Source organism: Haemaphysalis longicornis, unplaced genomic scaffold, assembly GCF_048455015.1.
Source record: "Haemaphysalis longicornis isolate Haplotype H1 unplaced genomic scaffold, Haemaphysalis longicornis Haplotype H1 scaffold_12, whole genome shotgun sequence".
Classification (NCBI taxonomy): Eukaryota; Metazoa; Arthropoda; class Arachnida; order Ixodida; family Ixodidae; genus Haemaphysalis; species Haemaphysalis longicornis.
Window position 1 is genome coordinate 34,298,482 of NW_027526225.1, and position 27,092 is coordinate 34,325,573.

At 47.2% G+C, this 27,092-nt stretch overlaps 1 protein-coding gene across 2 annotated transcripts in view; it reads right to left on the reverse strand.

The window, feature by feature from the left end:
* The window catches only part of LOC144162556 (uncharacterized), a 419,428-nt gene that overhangs the window by 156,807 nt on the left and 235,529 nt on the right, over positions 1-27,092 (reverse strand). Inside the window, exon 1 of one of the 2 annotated variants that reach the window (XM_077693146.1) lies at positions 12,225-12,988. The exons of the other annotated variant lie outside the window; for it this stretch is intronic. Within the exon in view, the coding sequence (XP_077549272.1) occupies positions 12,225-12,333 (109 nt within the window). The 5' untranslated portion in view covers positions 12,334-12,988. Of the gene's footprint in view, positions 1-12,224; positions 12,989-27,092 lie in introns of those variants that run through there. 2 annotated transcript variants of the gene reach the window in all.

Sequence of the window (27,092 nt, forward strand, 5' to 3'; positions counted from 1 at the left end):
CAGGGAGTGCCTACTTACTTAGTACTAGATATGCTGTTCTTGCTTTTATATCGAGCAGAAAAAAGACCCGATTGAGTGAGTGGGCTTGTCGCAGAAAACGCATTTTTAGCGCTAATTTTGCAAGAATGGATTTTACTATGAGAATGTACAGATAAACAAACGGATTTGCAAAAACTTTTTAATCATGAGGTAGTTTTGTGTTCCATAACTTATAGAATTTTATTCAATACCAAAAAATCTTCCCCGCCACCTCAACACCCTCAAAAAGTGTGTTAATTATGTCAACACTCTTTTATACAGAAGGCTCTAAAGCTACTAATTCGGGTGTTCGAAACTAAGAAAAAGGGTGTATGAAAAAGGGTGTAAGAAAAGACTGCCAACTAAGAAAAAGGTGAAGAGACGTCCAACTTTGGAGGCCTTTTGTACCTGTTACATGGGTGGACTGAACATTTTCTCCAAGCGGGGGGTGTTTTGTACCTCACGATTGTCAAAGCACTATGAATTGGCATAATTTATTACCAGTGAAGCTCTTTAGGCTCCCACTAGTTTTGGTGGCGTTAGCAAAAAAATACAAAGAAAAAGAACGCGGCTCCTGTAAAGGGTGCACCACCGAATATATGGTATTATAACAGTGAAGTCAGCTTTCAAATTTGTTAGAGGGTGAGCACAAGGGGCGTATCCGTATGCCCACCTCTCACTATACCATTTCAAGGGTACTAACCTTTTTTGGGTTCTACAAAGCATAAAAATTGGTGGAGCATGCAATAGTGGTGCAAGGCTGGAGAAACAGTATAGCTGGGGGCGGACCTAGCTTATTTCCCCCTCGGATTCCCTGGGAGTGGGCGGACACACTGGAACAGGCTTGTAAAATCCGGTTAAACTTGGCCTCACCCCTCAGTGGTGATCGTAGCCTAGCAAGAACATTGCAGAGCTTAGCAAGCATAACAAAACTTAGCAACACCAGAAGAAACTAGGTCAAGCCCCAGCTCTGCTGTTCTTTGTTTTGGAACTGAACATCTATTTCACACCATTTCAACAACCTACAGATAGCCAAGTGTGTTACAGTCACTGAACACCCTTTTCGCCACACAAAAATTATTTTTTTAATTTTGAAGGTTCAAATTGGTGTTTCACGTGTCATAGCTAAACTTGGGGAATGAGGTTCACCGCATAGGAAAACGAGCGATCATTGCATACGAGCAATTATTGTTTTGCGTTTGAAATTTTCTTGGGAGTAGAGGGGTATATGAGGGGATGTCTTCTTCCTTACAATGCTACTATGCATCCAAGCATGGCCTTATATAATGAACAGCTGAACACCTTTTCTACACCCTTTCACCACCCAAAGAAAAACCAAGGGCGTTGAAGCTGATCAACACCTTTTTTCACACAAAAAGTGTGTAGAGCTAAGAAAAGGGTGTTTAGATCCAAGAAAAAAGGTGTAAAGTCCTCCCAACACCATTTTTCCACTTATGCTGCACCCTTATTGGCTAAAAGGGTGTAAAAAAGTTTAGTGTGTACCAAGGTCATTAGAATCAAACACCAATAACGGAGTTTTTAAGCTTGCACAAGAAGCTGTAGGCGTGTGAAATTCAGTGTATCTCTTTGATAGCAGTAAGAATGATTGGAAAACAGTTTGACCTCTGAAGGATCCAGTAAACGTTTCGACTGCGCATACGAAACTACCACTGGAAACGCTGTAGATCAGTGTCATAGTGCAGACGGTTTTCCGATGTGAAGGCTGGTGAGTGGCACGAGGGACACTGCCTCAATGGGCCTCTTCTTTGACAAGTTTTGCACAGTCTTACGAAACGATTATTATTAACCACAATAAAAAAATTTATGCATACCTACGAAGTGAATCATGACGAATGGGCGAAGCACTGGGGATCGTTCTTACCGTAAATCACCCGTGGCATTGCCCACTCACGCATGTAAATGAGTGACAACGTGTGTGTACAGTGTATACTATTCCGATCCAAACCGATACAATTCCATTTATTTCAATTCAATCCAAGTGATTTCAATCCAATCCAATCCAACTCTCCTTGCACATGTGCAACACTGTGTACACGGACGCCAAGCCCCGGACAAAGCGAGGTCTTCAGCTGCTTCGCCCCTAATACTGCGCGCCCAGGTCTGATAAGGAACAAACCGAGCCACACAGCGGTTTCCGAGCGTCAATGCTGCAGTATAGAGGGAAGCCGACCGTAACCGAGCGCAGATTAGAAGGGTGTTCTGCAAGACTCATTGTTTTTTTGTTTGATTTCAGCTAATCGATGAAGTGGGGACAACATACTACCTTTCTGTTTTAGGTACTTGGGGCTCTATAGATCTTATGCAAAAGTGCCGCCATCTACCGGAAGAAAAACAAAACGAGCATGCGACGCCATTTTGGGGAATGGCGGTCGCGGGATTGCTTCGTAAGGAGCATGTGAGGGGCTTTCTCGGCTTGGCGAACCTTTTATATTCAGATTTAAGCGCAGCAAAATGAGCGGCCAGTGATCTGTGGACCTTCCTCTGTTGCCCACATTTGAGGGTGACTTCGTAAATACGCATTATGCATCGAAAAAGCAGTCAGGGAGGCACCGGCAGGGAAGCGGTTGGAGGCTGTCGCATTTCTTCTCTTTTTTTGGCTTTTAAATTACGTCTGTGTCAGTTCGCATCCTGTGGGTTTCACAGGAGGTCATTCTTGAAACGCTACGAAACTTGCGGGCTGTCCTGAGGTTGAAATGTGTGAGGGGAGGCTTTCGCACTATAGCTATACGCTAAATATCCTCTGGGACGCAGGGGAAACCTGCAAAAGAAAAAAAAACACTTAGCAAAATAAACTGCAAACCTCGCATTTTTTAACAGCGGAGCTGTTGTAGCTGGCCGTAATGTGTAGCGGGTAACAAGTGTGGCGTGTAACGCGTTAAACATTGCCAATAAATTACCAATAAATTGCCAATGAATAAATAAATTACCAATACGTTTCCCAGTGCTGGTGAGTGAGTGCGTGCCTCGCGGTGACCGCCGAGCGTCCCCAGCACATGAAAAGGCTTTATCAATAAAAAAGAAAACTGCGAAAACCCCAAAGAGCTAGAAAATGCCGAGCGCTCGTGAGTGCGTGCCTCGCGGCGACCTCTGAGCGTCCTTTGCTCGCGCCGTGGGCAAAAAAACAGGGTGCACACTACCGCTTAGAAAATTCCGCTCGAAAATTTTGATCTTGGGAATGTAGGCTACGGTCGAACAGCAGGCGAAGAGCGGTAAATGACGGATCCACGGAATTACTACGTCGTTACTTGCGCTACTCATGGCGCTACGTGAAGGTTGCAACTCTCGCGGATCCCTTATTTCCTCTAACGTTTGGCAAACGAAAGAATTCGTAGTACTTGCATAACAGCCTACCGAACGTCCAGAATAAACAGAAAACGCGGGTGCACAAAGCACAAACAGCAGACTCAAAACTCTACCCGCACTATAAAGTACGAGCTGACCGATGCAGTGCGCCTTAACTACCGGCAGAGAGGAGTGGTCCTCGGCAAATACAGGGCTAGAAAATAGCTCACTTTGAGACCTTTTTAGTCCTGCACATATTATTCGTTTCGTGACTATGCATGCGATCTACCTATAATATTACTGCGCGAATGGAATTCAACACGCGCAAGCGACTTCACGCAGGGCTTTATTCATGCTTCCGTTGAGAAATAAAAGAAATATGTGTACGCTATTTGCGTGGTCGTCCCGGTGTCATCTTTGTGCGCGGCAAATTACACGGCAATATTTGGGCATCTTAGCAACGATAAATGTCGACGTGGCCGTCGCTAACCCCGAGCTATCATGTACACAGCGCTATCCGGAGAACCGGGAATCCCTTAACATGGCGGAAGCGCACGCAGTTACCGCAAGAGGGCGCCAGTTGTTGCATAAGGTCTATTTTCGACTGCACAAATTCCCGTGAAAGTCGCCATGTCTTTTACGTAAGCACGACGTAAGCAATCAGTGACGTGATGGACCTATAGGACGACATGCAGTGTAATTTGATGCCTCACTTATAAAGATCACAACCAAGGCATCAAATTCTGCGCCTAAAAGATATAAAACTCTCGGCATGTACTATAACAATTAGGACGGTAGTGAGGCTGTGAAGAGAAACACGTTTCTGTAGGTCAAAATAGGCGTCAATACCACAAGGCGATCGAGTAATGTTGATCCAAAGGCGAGCGAAAGGCGCATGTTGAGCTAGGAACATTACACATTTTTTTATCGTATCGATTTATTTCTTTACTTCGCTTTAATAACATAGTCGGGCTCTCTGCTTGAATGCAATCTTTGTTGCGTTATCACCATGGGTTATCACCTCCCCGCCGCCATAGCCACCACGCTATCGTCAGCTGCTATGTTACATTTTTATGGCGTGATCACATGAAAGGACGGCCGCGACAAGTGCTTGTATGACACATAAGGTCAGCGAAGCGCTACGCCTGATAACCGCGGAGCGTACCGAATGCGCTGATTCACTCATTCGTCAAGCTCAACTTCAATCAGCGCTGTAATGAGCAAGAGTCACTTTTCTTTGTTATTTTTCTCTTGAGTTCGATCTTGTGACCCAGCAGCTTACTAGAAAAAATGTGAGAAAATGCCATGCATTGGGTTTTCTTTGCCACGGAGATGCTTGTTGTGCCCTCTGATGTTGCAATTACGCCAAACAAAACTTTTTTTATTTTCTTTTCTAAAATAAAAGCAAAATAGTGCACGTTTTTTGTATGCTCTGTGATCGCTGACTTAAAAACAGCCGAAACTATTATTTGTTTTGGTAGAAAACATATATTAAACGGCGCGTCATGCGAAACTGCGTCTGCTGCAAATTCACAGACATTTCGCGGCGCTGAAGGTCGGCGAAATGTTTTGTTCTATTTCGCTGCAAAAGCAGCCTCCATTTTTAAGCTGTTACGTAACATTACGTCACTTTTACAAACACTCAAGTTGCCGATGTGTGACGTACGTGTTCGTTACCGCCAACTGTTTAAATTACGTTACGCCTTCTCACCCAATCACAGAGAGGGCGTGTATTACAAGCAGTATTGTTGTTGAATAGCAAAGACATTCTTACGTTGTCATGTCCGGTGCACTTAAACTGTTTTTCATTGCCGGCCAAGAATTAAGCTCTTTCATTAAAGACCAATAAGTCAAACATCAGAACTCGTGTCAGTAAAAGTCATGAAACGTCAACATGACGAAATCACACACAAGCGCTTTGTCAACAGGAACCACGTGACCAAATCTGAAAGCCACTCAGAAAAGACTTCCGGCGAATTCACCAATTGCCTGGGAATTTGTGCAGTCGAGAATAGGGCCCATGGCTTTATTACAGCATTTCTCACATCACTAAACCTGCGGTGCCGTCAAAAAAGTAAAATGTTGGCTTTTTTATTAACTTTCACAGTGTACAAAGCACCGTCTGCGCCACGCATGCAATGAGGCTAACATATGAAAGGTATCGAACATAACAAAGTTGCATGTTGTCTTCATGCGCTGTCTAAACGACTGCGCATGGCAGTGGGTGCAGCTCATTTTATCCGACAGTAAGTTTGGGGAACCAACTTGTTTTGCTCTAAAGACGCGCGCGAAAGCCACCAGTTTGTTGGTTTATTGAAGTTCAACGAACAAAATAGGCGCCTTGCTTTTAAATGCGGAGCATTTCTTAGGCTCGCGATGTCAGTCGTTGATGTTGTCGGCGCCGTCCACACGCTCACTGCGCATGCGCGTCGCGTCGAGGCGCAGGTGCGCGTCTCTCCCCCGTACCCTCCTCTCTCTCAACAACAGGTGCAGCGGTGCGGGAAGATGCGGGCGGATTTTTTTTTGTGGGGGAGGCGAAGGGGGGAGGGGGGTTGAGGATCAGCCACAAAGGCGCGGATGTGCGTGTGCGTATTTCCGTGAACGTGCTTGTGCAAGTGTTTTTGCGTGTGCGTGTACATGTCCTTGGGAGGCACCTCTGTGCGTTTGTACAATGTACAGGACACGCGGGTTTAAAAAATGTTATGCCTTTTCTCAAGAGAAAAACAGTTACAACGCAAAGCTCTATGTGGCTTTGCATTGCAACTGACCCTTGCAACCTGAGTCAAAGTCAAATTTACGAACTCATTCGTCTACGTCGGAAGTGCGCAATTCGATAGACGTCAGCTTCACAAGGCGGGAGACCCGGGTTTGATTCCGACTACAGGAAGCGTTGCATTCTTGAGGCGCTTAATCGTCTTTCGCTTATCATCATCACATGGGCCGTCGTGGGAACCCAATGCGTAGGGTTGGCTTTGCTGCAGTGCGTATTGGCACGGCACAGAGAGAGGTGAGTGAAGCTTAGGCCTTCTATGATCCCAGTCCATGGGAGCTGAGTTGTGTGACTTTTACAACCCTTTGCGACACGGCGTGCGCCATTGTGCACGCGACTTTTAAGAGTATTTTTGTGAGTAACAGTCGTCGCCATCCCCACTTGAACCGCTTAGCCAGCAATCACATTTCCCGCTGTACGGCGGGAAATGCGATTAGGTGGGGTGCACCTACTGAGCGGTTAAGAACACCGACTTGACACGCCAAATGCTCGTTGCGTCAAGTAAGTGTTTTTGGTTTTACGTTTTCTATCTAGTTAAACCATTTATTAAAACAAAACTGAAGCTTTTACCATAATATGTACATGGCTACAGATCACAATAATGGGTATACGTTACTTATGTAGCAGTGGTTACGAAACGATAGTCGCGTTTACGATAGCGTTTTTACGAATTGGACACGGCCTAGTTGATTAATTACTTAAGAGATCGAGTTGTTTATGGTTTTGAAGTGAAATTTTGGTAATAAAAAATATACGCAGGCAGTTTCAAACTTTTCTGTTGGCTACATCCGTATGCGTGTTGCGAAGAGATAAAGTTGCTTTCGCTTGTGTGCTCTTGAGACCGTTGTGACGTGCGATTTCCAGGAGAAAATTTTGGGCTTTGACATTTAAAGCGAAGCTTTATTTGTTTCTCATCTCTGCTTTTTGGGCCCTTCTGCTGATTATGTTGTTATGCTTACGAATTCGCAGCTGCGTGCCCAGTGGTTCCTGCTTCGGGGGCGGGGAGAAGCCTCCGGGCACCCTAACGCTGCGTTTATTACGAAAACACTATTCAGCGCAAGTCTAGGCGAATTTCGGACGCCAGCGCCGGCGCGGTGGCTTTTCAGTTTAAACATTGCCCTGTACTTGGAGGGGGCGTACGAAGAGCGTGCTCGCCACGGATAGAAATGAGCACGTAAATATGCTCAAGCAAATCGTCTCCGAGGAGCTCATCCAGTGCACAGAATATCCAGGCCTGAAAGAAGCACCACGTAGAACAAGAAAATCTCCGTATCGCAGCGAAACGTGGTGCAGACTTCAAATATATGCTCGGTATGCTGGATCAGAGACGTTAGTCAAGGTATCGACATTTCGCGGCAATGAAAGACGGACGTTGTGAGCAGTACGCCCTGCTTCGACAAACTGAGCAAAAATGCGGCATGCGCTGTCGCCTCAACCCAGTTTTGCCACGACGCCGTGCAATCATTTCAAATGGTGAAGTTCATTGTTCTTTCCTGAACGCTTACAAATTGGCGACTGTAGTGCTTCTGTCGACTTTTGTGATACCGGCAGAGGACAAAGGTGAATTAGAAGGCTCCCGCGCGGATCCCGTTTATGATGTTTGGGGTGACTTCCCCTAGCGTAGACTTGCGACGCCATAGTGTTGGCAGAGTTCCATTTGCAGTGGGAAAAAGGGCAACGACGCCCGTGGCCTAAAGTTGCTTGAGCCCTTCTCTGGTCTTGAAAAGTATGCGTCGGAAGCGTGTTTCTTCTCTCTTTCAAACGCTGTGTCTGGGAGGGAGAGGAACTTGTGGAAATAGGAGGGACAGTGTTTTGCTGCTATTGGTTTTTTTGAAAGGTGAGCTGACCAATCGGATCTGCTGCAATGCACACGGGAACCGCAAAATATTAAATTTCCGCGGCGATGGCCAGCAGCAGACTTGGCTCTAGCTTTTGAGCCTCATGTAATCAAGCGAGCCCCCGAGATTATTCCTCGTAAAACGTTCTGTGGTCTTGATCGTCCGAGAGGAATAGTAGATCACCAAGACAGAAGTTCTAATGTGTAACGAACGTATGGGTAACTTTAAGATAGTACTGCTCGGTCAGACCCTTTTCTAAATACCGTTTTGTAAATAATTGTAAATACAGTTTTTTTGTTGTCATCGTATCCTGCTGTCGTCGTAATCTCTTCTCTCTCTTTCAACGTCAACACCGCCGAGTTCGAAGAGCGAAGTTCCCCCCGAAAACGAACCCTAAAACGTACCAACGAGGGTTTTCTACGGTGTAAGTATCATTGAACTTTCGTCTGTTTCTACACGTGCGTGGAATACACAATGTTTTGTCTTTAAACCTCCAAAGCGCGTCTTCGGAATATTTTGGGTTTCTCGAACACCCAAACACCTTCTCTTGCATGTTCAAATATTGCATGTAAATTGTCCGTGCAACTCCATATGCTTCTAAATGAACAGTGTGCTCCAGGTGCCATAGCATCCCGTCACATGGTGAAGCACTGCCCAAAAAGACCAGTCTGTGTAATCTTCGGCCGCACGTGCGTCCTGGCTAAGCCTTAGGAGCCTACAATTTTCTAAAGTGCCTTTAAAGGAGATCATACGCAGCCGAAGACCCGAAGTGACTCAGCAAACGTAACCAAACGTGAATGCCCCAAGACATTTTGTAGCATGAGCTACACTGGGCGAGGTTGAACAGTTTCGCGTGGCCCTGGAGAGCCGTGCTGCGCATGCGCTAGGAACAGTTACGTCACACGGCGCACAGAACATTGCTCGCTGCCTGGCGTCTATCACACACCCCATGCGCCCAGCGTCTTCGCCGACCTCCGTTCCGCACGTGGCAGCCAAGTCCACTTGATGATCATCGAGGGGTGGCCGGGTGTGGAACCAATGGCTCGTGCGTCGCAGAAACACCGGCGTGCGCCTGTGGAACCAGCTTAGCTCTGGGGCGATTGGTGACGCTGCGCCTGAGCCGCTTGCTAAATATACATGTGTCACATAATGCGTATACCGTGTGCGTGTCATTGAAGCAGCAGTAGGCATGATAATCAGGCTAATCCTAGACAACCAGGAACGCTAGGAATAACCAGCTGAGCCTTCGCTCTCGCTATGTATAGCGTAGCATAGCTGAGATAAGCCACTCCTTATTTTTCATACCTGATTTTTCTGAGTGGCCAGATACGTTAATTTATATACTGATGTATGATTTTCCTTCATTTTCGCCAGTGGTGTACATTTACACTGTTGCAACGATTAGTGGAAGGCATGCACTTCCTGTTTCCGAGCAATTCTCAGCGGGTTTCGCTTCTTAAAACTCTTCTGTCAACTCGTGTGGACGATGCTGAATCCCTGTTTTAACGTCGTTTGTGGCGCCCCCAGAAAACTGAGTCTGGCTCTTGCCCTAAAAGCGGTAGTGGGATTATTGGAGATGCGCTGAGAGAGACTGTAGTAACGTCTGTCTCTAAGACCATCTGGTCGGCAAGGCTAACACATTCGCATTTGATAATTAAAAGAGGTTCCGGTATCCTTTCCCGTGCATGTTTTCGGAATAATTTTTTGAAATATTGTGATGACGCGTTCGAATTGACGGATTCTAAGTAGTAATAGGGATCGGTGTCCAAAAAACAGCTTTCTAGAAAACGTTCGAAGAATATACATATGGTAATCTTCGTCAGGGTTGAGCTGCTCTGGGGTTTAACCACAGAACTGTTAAAGTATTTAGCTACGGCATAGAGCGTTTCCAGAAAAAAAATTCCAAGATAACATATTGAGCGTACGTGAGCTTGCACCTCGTGAGGAGCTCCCGGCCTCGGCCAGCTAAATCTTCAGGAAACTGTGCCACAATTTCGTGGCCTGAGCTCTCGTGTGCTGTTCTCCTCCCCAGTTCACGTGCGTTCGTGCCTGAAGTGGGGAGCACTAACGCCGAGTTCGCGAAGCCGGTTGCCGCAAGTTTCAGCGAGTGCTAACGCGGTCCACTTTGGGAGAGGCGTGAAAGCTTGCGGACAAAATGATCCAGACCTGCCAGTCATTGAGAAATTTCAGCGGCAAGTTCAAAAATCCATGGGAGGTGCAACAGCCGGGTCCCCGACGAATGGGAGAGGGGCCTCCACCTTTGGTACTTCTACAGCCTTGAACCAGTAGTGCAAGCGGCGCGCTTTTTTTCCGCTTGTCTCTGGGTGCGGCTTAGAAGTAAAGGAACCAGTGTTTTGGAAGAAGGCGTAGGGGTAACGAATCCGCAATAATTAAAAATAAAACACACCCAATTCGTTTTCACTGTAACTTAAAAATTTACGAATAAAAATCGTGAAACACGGACAAATATATGTGTTAAGATACATATTAATCCAAAATTGATTTGGTTCGGTGGCATAACTTCGCCTAGGAAAATAAGTCACAGAGATCACGGAGAAGTTCCAGTTTTAGAAATGTGACAAGTAGATACACCTAAAGGATGTTTTCAGATAACGTTTGTTTACTTTTTCGAAATGAGAGAGAGAGAGAGAGAGAATGCATTTAATGGTAAAAGCGAGGTTAGCCGAGCCATATTGCTTAGCATGCTACGCCATATGGGGGAACGAAAGCATGAGAGTCTGTAAACTGAAATAAATAAATAATGTTACCCTTAATGGAATATGGTTAGTACTGATTATTAGAGACGAAATAGTTGAGCTGAGTGGCATTGCTGTACGCCCATCAGATCTGATGTAAACAATCGACTAAACGTGTTTAGTATGTTTCCCGTGTTCATCGAAATGGTAGACCTTTTTCTGCTTTTGTTATGCCACCGGAAAAATAATTGCTTGAACTGGCTTTTGTCGAGCTTCTGCTACAGATCCCAAGCACTTTCATTCGCAATGTAAACCGTTCGGTCCCCACGAAATGTTTCTCATTCGACAACTTTTCGCCTTCACATCCAACATAATTGAATGCCTTGCAGAACATCAGGCATTGCGGATAGCTTGTCAAACGTTCCTGCCCATTGAGATTCGCCCTCTGAATGCCCAACTTGGACTCGCGTCCAAAGAAAGCTTACGGCTTCACTTACGCCTTCCAACATACTTTATGTTACAAAGGAGAATTAGATTATAATTAGTCTTCCGTGAAGAAAGTTGCGCCGGATAGCCGCACATCAAACAGACAACCAGAAGAAGTAGTAAGCTTGACGTCAGGTCAGTCTACATTTGAGTTAGAATGGTTTTAAATATAGGTAGCGGTATAGTGTAGGCCGTATTTTGGCATAAATAGGCGTTTAGTGTTGCCATTTAGCGTAGTGTAGCGATAAGAATAATTACAATGGACAAACAAGAGAGACCAGGTGGGGCGCAGATACTAGGTAAATGACCCTGTTAGGCATGCCATTGAATGATGGGTTATTTCTGGGTAATTGCGTCGTTTTAACCGTCACGTGTTGCGTTAGAAACTGTGTCTTTGTTTGAAAGCCGTAAATTATTGCATCTGTGTTGATACAGTAGTGCGGCGTTCACAATACAGTAATAAGCTAAGTACGTGTAGGAGAAAAAAAAAACACTGGACATCATTCATGCTTCTAGATTGACTCAGGTGCTTGAATGGTATGCAGTATAACGTAAAGATACGATACGGCGTTATGCAGCATCCGAGGAAGCAATTATACGAAGTTCCTCACAGAAAGAGAGACCGAGAGAGAGACAGAAAAAGGAAGATGACTTTACATTCATTGTGAAAAAACAGCCTCATTTTATATTCAAATACCTCCCTTAGTCTGCAGTGTCACACTACATTAATATGAACTGCCATCGAAGGCATTAAAAAGTGGCATGCAGACGTTTTTGTTGCTTTAATTGTTATCCATTTTTCTTTCAGATTCGACCATGAATGGATGGGCCACTGGCGCACCCTGTATATTGGCAGAATTACTACGGCTAAAAAGGACATCTAACAAATGAACACGGTGACTCTTATCAAAGTGAACCACACTGAAAATCTGTCTGATGGCACATATTGAGGCCTAAAAGAGGATCGCGTGCGCCCATGGACTCAGCGGCTTGCTGCTATGGAGCTAGTAAACTAATTCTTCAGGTATCTGTGTTAACTGGTAGGCTTCTTCAGTGACCGCTTCGGCAGTATGGCGAAGAGTGTTGCGCTTCCGCAATTTCACAAAAACTCACCTGCAATGCAGGCGAAGAGAAATGCGGCGACCACTCCAAGGAAGACCATCATGCTTGATCTGTGGGACACGTCCTGGTTGCGTCCTGTGCATGGCCTCGGGGAATACATCAAGGCGAACCAAAGACGTGGCCGGATGAAGACGCACCGGCCGAAAATTCACTTCGAAGAAAGCAGCTGTTCTTGCAAGGGAAGTGCGTGTCTTCAAGAAGTGAACCTTATTTGGCCGTTCCCGCTACAAGGCGACCGATATGATGAAACGATGGCCCACCTGGCCTCCCTGACGGCACTCCGGGTTTCGTGGATCCCCCTTTGCAACTTCGGTATGCGCCGCCGCAGCACACAGACAGACAGACAGTCTCTTTCTCTTGAACGTTGTTGGATCTGGGGGAGGCAGGCAATATGGGTGATGACCCGTAATTGTCCTAACTACTTCAGGGGGCAGAGAGATATATATTCAGGCGAAGACATGGTTCACGAGCTCTCCATCACCGCAGGTTCCTTTCCCGATGAAGCGTAGACTCGACGTGGTAAACTCAGGAGAGAGAGAGAGCGGTTGGGACCGCGGAGTCTAGCTTGGGCGTCAGTGGCATCAGGCGAAGCCGCACATTGCGGAGAAACTGCTACGAGGTGAGAGGACGGAGCCGGCGGCCTGTGGAAATCCCGGTGCAGACAGATAGCTTGAACGCGATGCAGGGGCTCGGAACGGAAAATACCTCATCCGCCAGCGGCACTTGTTGCCCTCGTGTCCTGCGTTGCCGGAGGTGAAAAGACACACTGCGGAGCTTCCTGAGTGGCGTCGCTCTTTATCTGCGGCCTTTTGCGGCGCCTGTGGGTGTCACGAACTATTCCGCTGAAAAAGTTCCGTTTTTGCTTGTTGGTTGCCCGACCGGCTGTCAATAGCAGGGTTGCAGACTGCTCTTTCATTATCACGTCGATAGCGTTGCTCAATGCCTGACCAAAATCACACCGTTCTCCATAAGGAACACGGGGCCACGTTAGCAGCCACTTTAGGCCAGGGCAATGCAACAAGCCGTGGCAACTCATTGGTTAGGGTGCGCTGCTGACCGCAAGGGCGTCGATCCAATCACTGCGGCAGCGGCTGTTTTTTTCACGATGGAGGCTACAAACAAAACCGCTATATATAGAGGTTCTTTTTTACGCTAGAGGTCTTCGGGTAATGAAAATTGTGGCGGAGCCCTCTGCTCTGGCGCACCTGAAAGCCCCGGTGTACCTTCGGCGTGTTAAATTCGCCACATTCAGCGGCTATAGGTGGCGCCACGAGAAATTCAATGTGGCCGTGCGAGAGGTAATTAGGCTGAACGTAGTGTGTGCGCTGTATGCTAGGTGGGCACAGAGTGGTGTGCCATCGGTGTACTGTAGCGGCCACGACTAACGCCAATATGACGGATTAAAGGAAACGCTGCCCTTCAGAAGGGGAAGGCGAAGTTTTTAACGCGGGATGCTACATATGCTGCCGACTGAAATTCGGCAGGGGCCTGGCTTGCGTTGTGATTTTTCCCCTTTATCGCAAATGGGGGCTGCTTCTTTTGTAGCGTAAGCTACATTGGCTGGGGTTGAGCAGTTTCGCGTGGGCCGTGAAGGGCTGTTCTGCACCAGCGCGTGGAGCTTGGGATTAGTTTGGACCAGATCGGATTGGATTGGATTGGGTTTCCTTGGCTTGGAATGGATTGGATTGGATTGGAATAAACAGCATTGTGTTGGATTGAAATCCAATCCAACTGGAGTACGGGTGTGCAGAGAATGTGGTCTGCACGTTCGCCGGTCGGGGCATTCCAGAGGAGTGACTTCATAGCCGCGGCAGACGCTTGATTGATTGATTGTAGGGTTGAACGTGCCGACGCAACTGAAACGATGAGGCGCGCCGTAGTGGAGTGCTCCGGAATAATTTTGACAACCTGGGGATCTTTACGTGCGGCGAAATCTCGTAAACACAGACGTTTTTGCTTGTCGCCTCCATCAGAAAAGCGGCCGCCGTGGCCGGGAATCGATCCCGCGACTTCGTGCTCAGCAGCGCAACGCCTTACCCACTGAGCTACAGCGGCGGATGCCGCGGCAGACGTACTGGCGGCGGGTGCCGTGGCAGACGCACTGGCGCCGGTGCGTGCCTAGCTTTGAGCCTCCGTTGCGCAGTAGCAAAGTCTGACGCTGCGCAGGAGCTGCTTGGTAGCCGTTTCGCGTGGCTCCTGGAGAGCCGTGCTGTGCATGCGCGAGGAGCAGTGACTGGACTGGACTGGACTGGACTGGACTGGATTGGATTGGATTGGACTGCACTGGATTGGATTGAATTGGCTTGGATTGGAAATCGTTTTAGCAGCAGTAAGCATAATGAGATAATCCTGGACAACCAGGAAACCTAAGAATAACCAGCCGATTCTTAGCTCACGCTACGTATTCCCTGGCACAGCCGAGCTAAGCCACTGCAAATTTTTTGGCACACTCCCCAAAATGTCGCTGCTTCTTTGGGTTGTTATTTATTATGTTGAAGCCCACCTTTTGTAGTTGAGGGTACGTGTTATCTATTTTTTGGTGCAGTTGTTTGGCGCCAAGAAATTCAGTGGAGTGTTCCACCCAGACTGCCTGTCTTGCCCGCGTGCTGACTGCGCATCCCATCGTGTCTTTACCTCGCGTCGACCCCGCCATGAAAACAGGAGTTGCCAAAATGTGGTGCTTTTCTCAGCGCTTGCCTTCGTAACAAATCGGCGCGACTACGGCAGTTCGCGACGATTAGGGTACAATATATTGTACTAAGCTGTCACTGCGCGAGTACGACGCCAGCCTTCGTGAAGGGTTCAACGTGTCGACTGCAGCTTGCGACTGCTACGGTAACTTTGCGATGTCCTTAGAATGCGTGAGGACTACGGTGCCGTCTCATGACGCCTGCCTTTGAGACGTGTCCCACGCGACAAAGACAGTGCGCGGTGACCGCAGCAATATTTCACAGTGCCTACCTTCGGGTGGGATCGACGTGACGACCGCAGCTTGCGACGAGACGACAACTAGCGATTCGCTTTCTGGGTACGACAATTATAATTATAACATTACGATACACTTTCATCACACAAATACGGCACTTTCACAGCGCCTACCTGTGTGCCGGGGTCGATACGATGCAGCGCGCGACGAATACGGCAAGCTTTCTCAACGCCTGCCAACGTAGCGTGGCCCTTTTTATCTTTGCGTGATAGGCTTCCCAATTCGAACCTTATAAAAAACCATTCCTTCATGAGGCGGACATTATTCGGAAACGGGCGGGTATTTACCTTGCCGCGGCTCTGCGCTACGCAGCATTTTTACTATCACGGACTGACCGCACGCACAACGTTTGTGCTTCTTGTGTTCCTGTGCCTCTCTCCTGTTTTAACACTTTTTTCACCATACAAGACACGGTTAACAGCCAGCTAGAGGCCACACTCAACCACACTCAGCCTCGTAAACACTTAGACAGAGGCCCCGATGTTTGGGTGCACCATTTGGAGCCGATGCAGGGGCGTATAATCTTTCGACTGGTTACGGCAGCCACCGCGCGGCGGCACCATTGTGATAAAAGTTGCGAATACCTCCTCCCTCCTTGAAAGACAAATGCCTGTAGCAATTGTCGTTATGTTTCTTTTTACGGTTTGTTCCTCGAATTGCGGACATTTTGTGTCTTTTAATTTCACGTCACAACCGTAAAACAAGACGTTTTGTGGATATCTCCGCACTCAACGGGATGGTCGCGGATCCCGGCACATACAACGGGGTATGGAGGTTTCGACCAAACTCACGAGCTGTGTCGCGTCTATAGCCGGCGAATATAGTTCAGCGTCTTGGCGCAGCCTGCTGTGGAGAAATCACAAATAATGAGCATGCGCGCCTAATCCCTGACGTAGACACCAATGTGACTTCCTCATTTGGAGCATGAAGTTGCAGTTGTTGTTTGTTCGTTTATTTATTAGCCTCAAGGCGTAGTGGACACTAAGCGGTTCTGATCTATATCCAGGAAACTAGGTTAGCCTCTCGGATATAGTCTAGTAGGGAACGGTAGGCAGGACGATGGAGCCACCGATGGTAATGCGTGTCTTGAGCCCGCAGGGAGCAGCGTGCGCGGGCCCTTACGAAGCGATACCCAGTGCATCCGGCAACTGTTTATGTTCACGCGGCTAGCTACAGCCACCATGACGCCTACGCGGTCGCAATCATCAACGCTCCCAACAATCCCCCTCTAATCACCCTCACCCTTCGCACTTCTTCCCCCGCGACTGCGGAAGAGGCGGTTATTGCTCTTGCATTAACACTGCGGCCTTCCTCTGCGATCATGGTCTCCGATTCGGAGACGGCCGTTCGAAATTTCGCTCAGGGCCGAATTTCTGCACTGGCACTCAAAATCCTTCTTCAAAATCTCCCTGACTCCCCTACCGAGCTGTTATGGACCCCAGCCCACAAGGGCGTGGGACGGAACGAGGCAGCACACAGAGCCGCTCGAGAGCTCACCTTTCGAGTGGGTCCTAGCCTTGAACGCTTCCATGGAGCCCTGTCAGCTCTAGATCGGCTCCTTTCCTTTCATTAAATTACGTCTCATTACCGCCTCTCCCGCCGTCTACTGCCCCCTGCACACCCGGCACTCTCTCACACAGAAGAACGCCTATGACGCTTAGTGCAAACGTACGCGCTTCCTTGCCTGTCCCGCCTGCACCGCTTGTACCCCGGTCTGTACACTTCACCCCACTGCCCCGCTTGTGGGGTGGTTCAAACCATCGATCACCTCCTCTGGCAATGCCGCCACTACCCATTCCCCCCATATCGAGACGGTGAGCACTGGTCGAGGGCGTTGGGCCGCTCGGATTCGACGGTGCAAGATGCCATCGTCGCCCGGGCTGCCAAAGTCACCGGGGACCTTCCTCCCTTGGTCATTACCCCTCCCCAGAATTAGCCCTTGCGGCAATAAAAGTTTTGTCTCTCTATCTTTCTCTCTTGCTAATTGCCGCGATTCACCCACTTAATCCTATGCACAGGCATTGCTTACAGGCCGGTAGACACCCAGTACTTACCAGTGCTCCATATTCCGTGTTCCACAGCTCGACAGCAAGAAGGAGAAGCACCGTGATAAATTAGTTTATTTCTTGACACTGCGCAAGCAACAGCCTTTTGTGCAGTTTTCGAAGCGTTTCAGCACAAGGGAAGTTTTCTACTCTGGCGTTATCACTTTGTAGTTTACCTGAAGAGAAACAATTAAGCAAACATTAGGCGAAGAAAATGAGCATGGGCGGGTTCCGTCACGCTTATGAGGTTCGGAAGGTGGACCCGCCGTTTAATGGAGTGGCGGCCCATATACCCTAAACAAAATAGGAGACGGCCAATACCTCGATGCAGGAATGAACTACGCAAATTTTGCGAAAAGGGTGGATGCAGCTAGTACTCGATAGACGTGGCTGGAGATCTTTTGGAGAGGCCTTCGGCCCGCATTGCGGACAACCAGACTGATGATGATGATAATTGATTTCTCTGAGAAACGCTCTGGGAACGAACTAGGAAATTGTAAGCATGTTCTACCTGCCGATAGACTGACGCATTGGTCGAAGGGCAATGTTGCTAATGAAACGTAGGTTATATGAAGCGTCCTCATTATATTATTAAAAGGACGGGATGGCTCCTACGGGTGTAGCTCTGCCCCTTCCAAAAAGTACTTTTAACTCGACGTGAAAACTTGGGCGAGTTGGTGATGCAGGTTGAGCCGCAGCGCCAACGACGAGACAAAGGACGATAGCAAGGGGACACACGAAGCGCTGAAATGATACCAAGAGGGGGAGAAGCGCTCTTGATGATACTAAGAGGTGGAGAAAAGTTAGAGAAAAGGAAAACAATACTTCTATCCTTAAGACGGGAGCCATTTACGGCTACAAATCATTGCCTTCTGTATAGGGTAGATGGTTGCAAGTGCATTTGAGAGAAACGCAACCCGACTGTCGAGGTAGCCTCAGTATAAGGGTCTGCGGTCAGTGCCTTATTTTGAACAGTCGAATAGGACGCTGCCATGCGATAAACAGCTTGAACATTTGTTAAAACGACTGCACTAGGAAGGGTATGGTGTGAAGTTCAGGATTCTTACCTAAAGAAAGTGTTTCGTACGACGGACCTGCTGATATTACTTCATAACTTATTCCGAAGGCTAGAGTTGGGTAAACTGCGATTTTAGGCTATCAACCATTCCACTTCGGAAGACATTCTGTCATATTCATTGGTATTGCGGTCTTTTTGCCTTAAGAGGTGCTGTGCCTTATCAGATGCATCCTGTTTTTTACAGGCCAGTAGCAATGGGCATAACTTAATTGACATAGTTGTTAACTTGTAACAGAAGCAGGATACGCCTATTAATAAATAATAGCACGCACTTTGACAGTGGTACTACGACTATTAAATTACTGGTGAGGCGGTGAGAGCCATAGAGTTTCTTACAATATACAGTAGAGAGGAATCTGGCGCTAGCCTCTATGGGGCTCACATCAAGGTCATCTGTGTCGTCATGGGCTGCCATTATACATCGCGCTCGCCTTACTTCATCATTGGCTTGGATTGAAAAGTTTTAGTGACCGCACATTTAAACAAAGTGCCGCAAAAAAGCGAAGAATAGTGCGCAGTTATGTAAGTGGAACATAAAACAGGCTGTTTTGAAACTAAGATAAAAGGAAGTAAAGCGTATTTTGCCGGAACGGTTGTGCCTGCTATTCCACAGGCCAAGGTTCTAGTTACGAACAAGTATAATATTTGGGGGGAAACTCATTAGAGACCCTGGTTTTATTATTTTACCTTTATTGCAAATAAAAAGTTGCTTGAAGACTTTGGAAAGATTTTTGAGCGTGCCTATTAAAACGGTACTTTCGTGGTGAACCGGTTCACCGACCGCCAACTAGTTTAAGAAGAAAAAGAAAACGTGGAATTAAACAGTCCTGCACATTGACAAGATAAAACGCATATAAGCGCCTATATCTGGCGTATCCCCGTAGTGGTATCTTGTCTTCGGCGAAGGACGTTTTGTTTCTTCTTTTCATCAGCTACAAATTTCGGGGTGGCATATTACCCGCTCAGTCATGTGTCCTTCGACTGCGGCATCAGCAACGTCAGGTGCGATCATGCACTGCCTGCTGTTTCATCGAACACGGCTACCACAGAACAAGGAGGATTTCGGCTTTTGTGTAGCTTGTAAACGTGTTAATGCCTAGTGAAGAAAGCAAATTCCAAAACACGCTTAAGAATCCATTTGTCATGCCACGGCCAAGCCAAAAAGATGGTCTTCCCATCAACCCCCACGACGACATGGCTTACAAGGTGCAGTTTCCTCTCTAGTATACTTACTAAGAAACTCTATGGGTGAGAGAAACTTTCAATTTGACAGTAAAATTCTTCGCGTTTAACAATTTGGGTTCACACGCGTCTCCCGTTTTTATTTTAAAAAGCCTATATGATGTGTCGGCTAATTCAGTTTCTGTTTTCTGGTAGAAATGTTACCTTCTCACATGACGGCAGGAAATTACACAGGCTACAATTAAATCTCATCACTTCGGAGCAGACCTGGCAGCCGCACGGCTGCGCAGTGGCTCTTTGTGCAGTTCCACCGGCGGAATCTTCACGATCAAAGCATCGAAGAGGACGCCCGGATCAAGTGGCTATCCTGCCTGATACCACAGCGCTTCACACGCGCAACTACTACCACGACAAATTTGCCACTGCAGCGCCTGCCCTGCTCTGTTCGCAACACGACATTACGGCAGGCGGCGTGGCAACTATATAACCACGGACAAACCAGGGGGGACCATCACTTCGGACCAGACCAGACAGCCGCATGGTTGCGCAGTGACTCATCCACTGTTCGCCTTTTGCGCAGGTATGTTGATTTTTTAGCCACAATTTTCTAGCTCCTGGTCTGCTCCAAGTGGCGCCGGTGTTTTTTCTGCGAGTGTGTTTCTGTTTTATATTGTTAGTGTAAATTTTTTAGTAAAATGACTGGTAAGACACCCTCCACGATAAAAGAGTGTGCAAAAGCATTGGCCGATTTTGAAGCTGCCTTCAATGGCAAGGAGAAGAGGCTGAAAGAGGCCTTGACAAAAATAATTGAGAAAGAACATGAATATTTGAAAGGGTCGCTGAAATTTATAAACAAGAAGTTCCAAGAATTCAAGACCGAGATAGTGACTCTTAAAAGAGACCTTGCTTCAGTAAAAGAGAAAAACCGCCACCATAAGGAGGAAAACAACCGCCTTGTAAAAAAATTGAAAGTAAGGAGTGAGGTGGTTGACCTCCAGCACTACAGTCGGAAGACAAGTTTGGAAACTAAGGGCGTCCCTTCGACAAAAAAATTCCCCGCATTTACCCGAGGGGAAGAATGGGAAAGTGCGAATGCAGGAGTTGAATTTGCGCGGTTCGGTAATGTTCGCGAAAGAGAGATCACACACACACACACACAACTACAAAGAAAGAAAGATGCATTTATTCACAGACACCTATTTGTGTTGTCGTTGTACTTGATTGCTAGAGCGTATCTCAGCTTTGAAATTTCGTGTCAGTACTCCTTTAAGTGGGTGCATTAGCCCTTCTCACGCCCGATTCCTGGCCAATCCCCCACGTGGGTATGTGCCATGCACAGACACCTATTTGTGTTGTCGTTGTACTTCATTGCTAGAGCGGATCTCAGCTTTGAAATTTCGTGTCAGTACTCCTTTAAGCGGGTGCATTAGCCCTTCTCACGCCCGATTCTCGGCCAATCCCCCACGTGGGTATGTGCCATGTCAGCGGCCAGGCAGCGCGCGCCCATCTCCCCCCCGTTGCCAAGGAAGACGAGGAGCGCGCGCACCCGCAACTGGTGCTATGCGGACGGCGGCGGAATGCGGACGGCGGCGGACGCTTCAGGCTCGCTTAAGAAGTGCATTCGCACTTAAAAATTAGAATCTCTTAGAAACAATGCATGCCATTTCCTCTTCGCTGAAAGAGGATATCGCGGAAACAGACATCCAAGTTATAAACCGTGTGCCAACGAAAGATAAAGCTAAATCAAATATCATTGTGAAGCTTGACTCCCTGAGGTAACGAAACCGTTTCCTACTAGCAGCAAAGAAATGCCGGCTTAATGCATCTGCGCTGGGTTTTGAGGAAAATGATCCTATCTTCATCAATGAACATCTTTGTCCTGCGAATAAGCTACTACTAGGAAAGGCTCTGGCAGCAAAGCGAGAAAAAAACTGGAAATACACAATGGTTTCCGACGGCAAAATTCTCATGTGGAAAACACAAAAAAATAAAAGTACTCCATGTGACATGCGCAGAAGACCTGAACAGAGATGTTTAATAAGATGGCTTTTACCCTTTCCGAAATATAGCAAGCTAGGCTGGCGTTTGATAATTTATCTATTCTACATTGCAAGGTAAGAAGCATTCGCGAAAATGCCGATAATTTTCTCGCTTACCTGTCACAGTTTTCTTTCCGATATGACGTCATAGCAGTAACAGGAACATGGTTGAAAGTAGGTGAATCTGATTTTATACCAGGCTAAAAAATGCTATGGATGCCTAGGGGCAGCACTACACGCGGCGGTGGCGTAGCATTTTTTATAAAAGCTGGACTTGCCTTTCGCGCTTCTGAAGTTAAGAAACACAGCAGTGACGCAACTGAAGCCCTTTTCGTAAAGTTGCAGTGTGGCCTCATAATTCGTGTTATTTACCGGCCACTGCATTCTAGTGTGCAAAAATTCGTTTCTGAAACGGAAACTGTTATGATATCATATGCGACAACCAAGAATCCCATCGTAGTATGCGGTGATTTTAACATTGAGCTTTTATCGGACAATTGTTGTGACTATGTCTTCCTATTGCAGTCATTCAATTTAAAAAAATGTCATGACTCCCCAACTCGAATTACCAGTCAATCAACCACTCTCATCGATCACCTGTTGTGCAGCTTAGATATCAATTTGCGAGCCGGTGTGTGCGATGTCGTTATTGCCGATCATTGCCCAACATTTATGTTCTTACCACGAGCCTGTTTGAGACCGCCTTTTCAGTCCCCCGAAGCGAACTTCTCGTATTGATTATGTGAGCGTTAGAAAACTACTTGAGCACGATAACTTTGAAAACCTGGGTAGTGAAAATGTAAACATTGAATTTGAAAATTTTGTTTCCTTATTCACAGATATAATTACCCAATCTACACGCGAATGCGTCAAACATAATTATGAAGATCCTATTTGCCCGTGGATAACTCGAGACAGACTTGCTGTACTGAAGAGTAAGGATTCGTACTACAACACATGGAAAAGAAACAAAACAAATGAGTATTACTGCAAGCAGTTTAAGTATTACAGAAACAAGTCAGTAGCAATAAGAAAATAAAGAAACTGTATTACGCAAAATTGGTTACACAAAACAAAGATTACACGAAAGAGCTATGGAAGATTGTCAAAAATGTAATTGGAATAGATCGACAAAACAATGTCACACCGAACGATATCTCCCCACACGTTGCTAATAATTGTAACGATTACTTCAATAATGTTGCTTGTGGCCTCGCCCGGGAATTTTCTTAACTGGTATCTACTACTCCTGCTCCCAGAACTGTAAATAATAACTTCTGTTTTCATAAAATTTCTACAGAAGATGTACGATCCAGTGTCAGTAAAATGGCAGTAAATAAAGCATCGGGTCTCGATGGCATCCAGATGCGGGTTATAAAAGAAAGCATTGATAGTATTGGTCCTTATGTATGCCACCTGTTCAACCAGTCCCTTGGAATAGCTGTTACCCGGATATACACAAAGTTGCAAAAGTGGTCCCAATACATAAAGATGGAGATCCAAGCGAACCAGGTAGTTACAGGCCGATATCAGTACTGAGTGCGCTCAACACTCTTCTAAAAAGTAATTGCACAGCAGATTAAAAAAATTTTTCAAGAAAATAATATCAGTGCCGCTCAGCAGCACGGTTTTGTAGAAATTAGATCTACTACAAAAGTCATACTTACTTTATCACAGGTTCTTAATTCTGCGATGTATCAGAATAAGATAGCTGTCGTTGTTTTTCTGGATATTAAAAAGGCAATTAAAACGGTTGATCGTCCAATCTTGCTGCAGAAATCGGAACGTTATGGATTTACAGAGAGCAGACATAAATTCTTTTATAGCTATTTATCCTCCCGGAAGCAAAGGGTACTTATTAGTACTTATTAGAGAGGGCGTGTATTACAAGCAGTATTGTTGTTGAATACCAAAGACAGGCTTACGTTGTCATGTCCGGTGCATTTAGACTGTTTTTCTCTGCCGGTCAAGAAATATGTCCTTTCAGTAAAGAAAAATAAGTCAAACATCAGAACTCGTGTACTTAAACGTCACGAAACGTCCAAATGACGAAAGCACACACAACCTCTTCGTAAACCGGAAGCACGTGACCAAAACTGAAAGCCACTCAGAAAACATTTCAGGCGAATTCCCCAATTGCATAGGAATTTGTGCAGTTGAGAGTAGGCCCCATAGCTCTAATATAGCATTTCTGACATCGCAAAACATGCAGTGCCGTCAAAAAAGTAAATTTTTGGTTTTATTATTACTTTCCCAGTGTACAAAGCACCGTCTGCGGCAGCGCAAGCGATGAGGCTAACATATGAAAGGAATCGAACCTAACAAAGTTGCACGTTGTCTTCATGCGCTGTCTAAACGTCTGCGCATGGCAGCGGGTGCAGCCCATTTTATCCGATAGTAAGTTTGGGGAACCAACTTGTTTTGCTCTAAGGACGCTCGAGAAAGCCGCCAATTTGTTGGTTTGTTGAAGTTCAATGAACAAAATAGGCGCTTTGCTTTTGTGCTGGAGGAGGAGAAGGGGGCTTCAGGATCAGACACAAATGCGCGGACGTGCGTGTGCGTACTTCGGCGTGCGTGCTTGTGCAAGCGTTTTTGAGTGCGCCTGTACATGCCCTTGGGAAGCAACTGTGTGCGTTTGTACAAGGTACAGGACACGTGGGCTTAAAAAATTCTGATGCCTTTTCTCAAGAGAACAACAGTTACAGCGCAAAGCTTTCTCCCTTGCAGCCTGAGTCAAAGCCCAATTTCGAACCATTTCGTCCACGTCGGAATAGCGCAATTGGATATACGTCAGCTTCATAAGGCGAAGGACCCGGGTTCTATTCCGACTACAAGAGGCGTTGTATTCTGGAGGCGCTTGATCTGCTTTCGCTTATCATCATCTCATGGGCCTTTGTGAGAACCTAATGCGTAGAGTTGGCTTTCCTGCAGTGCGTTTTGGCACGGCATAGAGCGGCGTGAGTGAAGCTTAGGCCTTCTATGATCCCAGTCCATGGCAGCTCAGTTGTGTGACCTTTACAACCCTTTGCGACCAGCCTTCTATGATTCCAGTGGCAACTAAGTTACGTGAACGTTACCACCCTTTGCTATACGGCGTGCGCAATTGTGCACGCGACTTTTAAGAGTATTTTTGTGAGTAACAATCGTCGTAATCCCCACATGAACCGCTTAGCCAGCCTTCGCATTTCCCGCGCTACGGCGGGAAATGCGATTAAGTGGGGTGCACTTTTGAGCGGTTATGAACACCTACTTTACACGCCAAGTGCCCGGTGCGTCAAGTACGTGTTTTTGGTTTTACGTTTTCTATCTAGTTAAAACGTTTATTAAAACACAATTGAGCCTTTTACCATAATACAAGGAGGACTGCCAGGGGCGCCGACCAGTGTAGACGTGACAAGATCGGCTCCCAAGTGTTTCAACGATTTCGGTCGGATAATCTACTTTTATCGCAGTGTTTTTGGTCTCAACCAACGCCGGAAGTTGCAGCGCTTCTGTGGATACCAGCTTTTCGCCGGTGGGTGATCTTTTAACCGAAGTACTGAACCTTTTCCCCGAGCGCCACGCTGGCGACCGCTGGGCCTAACGCTCGGCAGGCCTAGCGCGGCGACGCACCGGTGGCTGCCCTCGCTGCTGGCACGGCGAACTCTGCGACAGCAGTCATTTCGGCGTCTTCGATATAAGTGGAAGGCGATTTCATCGCCGAAGACGATATTGACAAGGAATCGGGCTGGAAGAAGGTCATCAGCCGAAGAGAAAAAAAAAGTCAGCCGAGCGCGGCACGATAGTAACGCTGGCGAAGAGAAGGTGAGTGCACGCCGGCCGTTTTTCAGCGTCGTGAATCGGGTAGTAAAGGCTTCACGCATGCCTCCCATGCCTCAGGAGCACATCAAGATTGTGATACGCCCCAGAGGGGATTGAATTTGGAGAAAGTGGGCCCCACCGTGGGTAAGGCGATTACCGAAGCGGCAAGCTTGAGCTCGGAGCAAACTCTGCATGACGTAATCTGCCCAAACATTACGCAAAACATTATGGTGGCCAGCACCCCTCTAAGAGAAAATGCGGACAAGTACGCTCGCATCAAGTTCATAACAGTGGCCGGGAAGGTCTTCGAAGTCGACGCTTACGAGACCGCCCCCAGCGATTATTAGATTATTAGGGGATTATTAGAAACGTGGACATCGCAGACGGGCCTGCAACCCCTGAAAGGAACATTTTGAACGACCGTAACCCGTTGGCGCTCTGCGTGAAGAGAATCAAGAACTCCGGATCTGTTATTATTGTATTCGACGGACTTCGTGTACCGAACTTTGTGATGTATGGACCTACTCTAGTGCGCTGCTACTTATATGGGAAACAAGTGGACGTGTGCTACGCTTTCGGAAAGATCGGACACCGGAAGGACGTTTGCCCGACACCCGGTGTTTCAGAATGTAGGGGCTGCGGTGGGCGCAACCCAAGTGACCCACATGTGTGCAACCCGAAATGCAAGCTGTGCGGGGGCTTGCATGTGACAGCGGATAAATTGTGCAAGAAACGCTACTTGATTTCATATGTGGTGCGTGTTAGACGTCAAGAGCGCGCGAAGGCACATATGGTCAAGGAAGAGACGCAGACGGTGAGCGACAGGTCCGAATCCAGGGGGCGAGCTAGCTCGCGCTTCCGCTCTGGGTCCCGACGTCGTGCGTCATCAAAAAAGCGAGACGCAAGCAGGAGCAGAGGTCACCCCCGCTCCAGGGGGCCGCTGACGCGTTTCGCGGCTGGTGGGGGCGCAGAGTCGTGGGCCGACAAGGTTAAGAACAAAGAAAAAGGCGCGGATCAGCCAATGGCCCAAGCGAATCGTAGTCTAGAAAGAGATAGGATTCGATCGCTAGAAAAGGAGAACAACAGCCTTAGGGCGGCGGTAGAGAGGCTCACTCTCGAATTGATCGAGCTCCGGAGCGAGATTACTCGTATCAAGTCCGAGTCCTCTGAGAGTCCCTCAGATGTCGAGGTTCTGGGGTCCATGGAGGTTGCTCCGTCAGAGGGCGAGCGTCCCTATGATAGCGAAGTTCTAAGGTCCATGGAGGTTGCTCCATCAGCAAAGTTCTAAGGTCCATGGAGGTTGCTCCCGGCTCCCAAGAAGCGGGCCCTTACTCCGCCCAGTCGGTTGCAGTTTAAGACAAAGTCGGGAATCAAGGAGGCTCTATCTGCGATTAATGATAGTATCAAGCAGGTAAACGACCGACTCACCCGTATTGAGCACAATGAGGAGAGCGTCGGGGCTAGGCTGCAAAATATCGAGGCATACCTGAATGATACGGTAGTCCCAGCTATGGTGAAGATCTATCCCAACCGTTTGGCAGAGCAGGGTAGATCCCACAGTAATACTAACCTAAATAACGCAATTCCACACGGTCAAGATGGCTTAGATAACTACAGTCAAACCCGTTTATAGCGAACTGCAATATGCACCGCGATTAGTTCGATATATCCAATAGTTCGATATAGCCGAACCCGCCTATAACGAGCGTATTGTTACGAGTTCGCAAT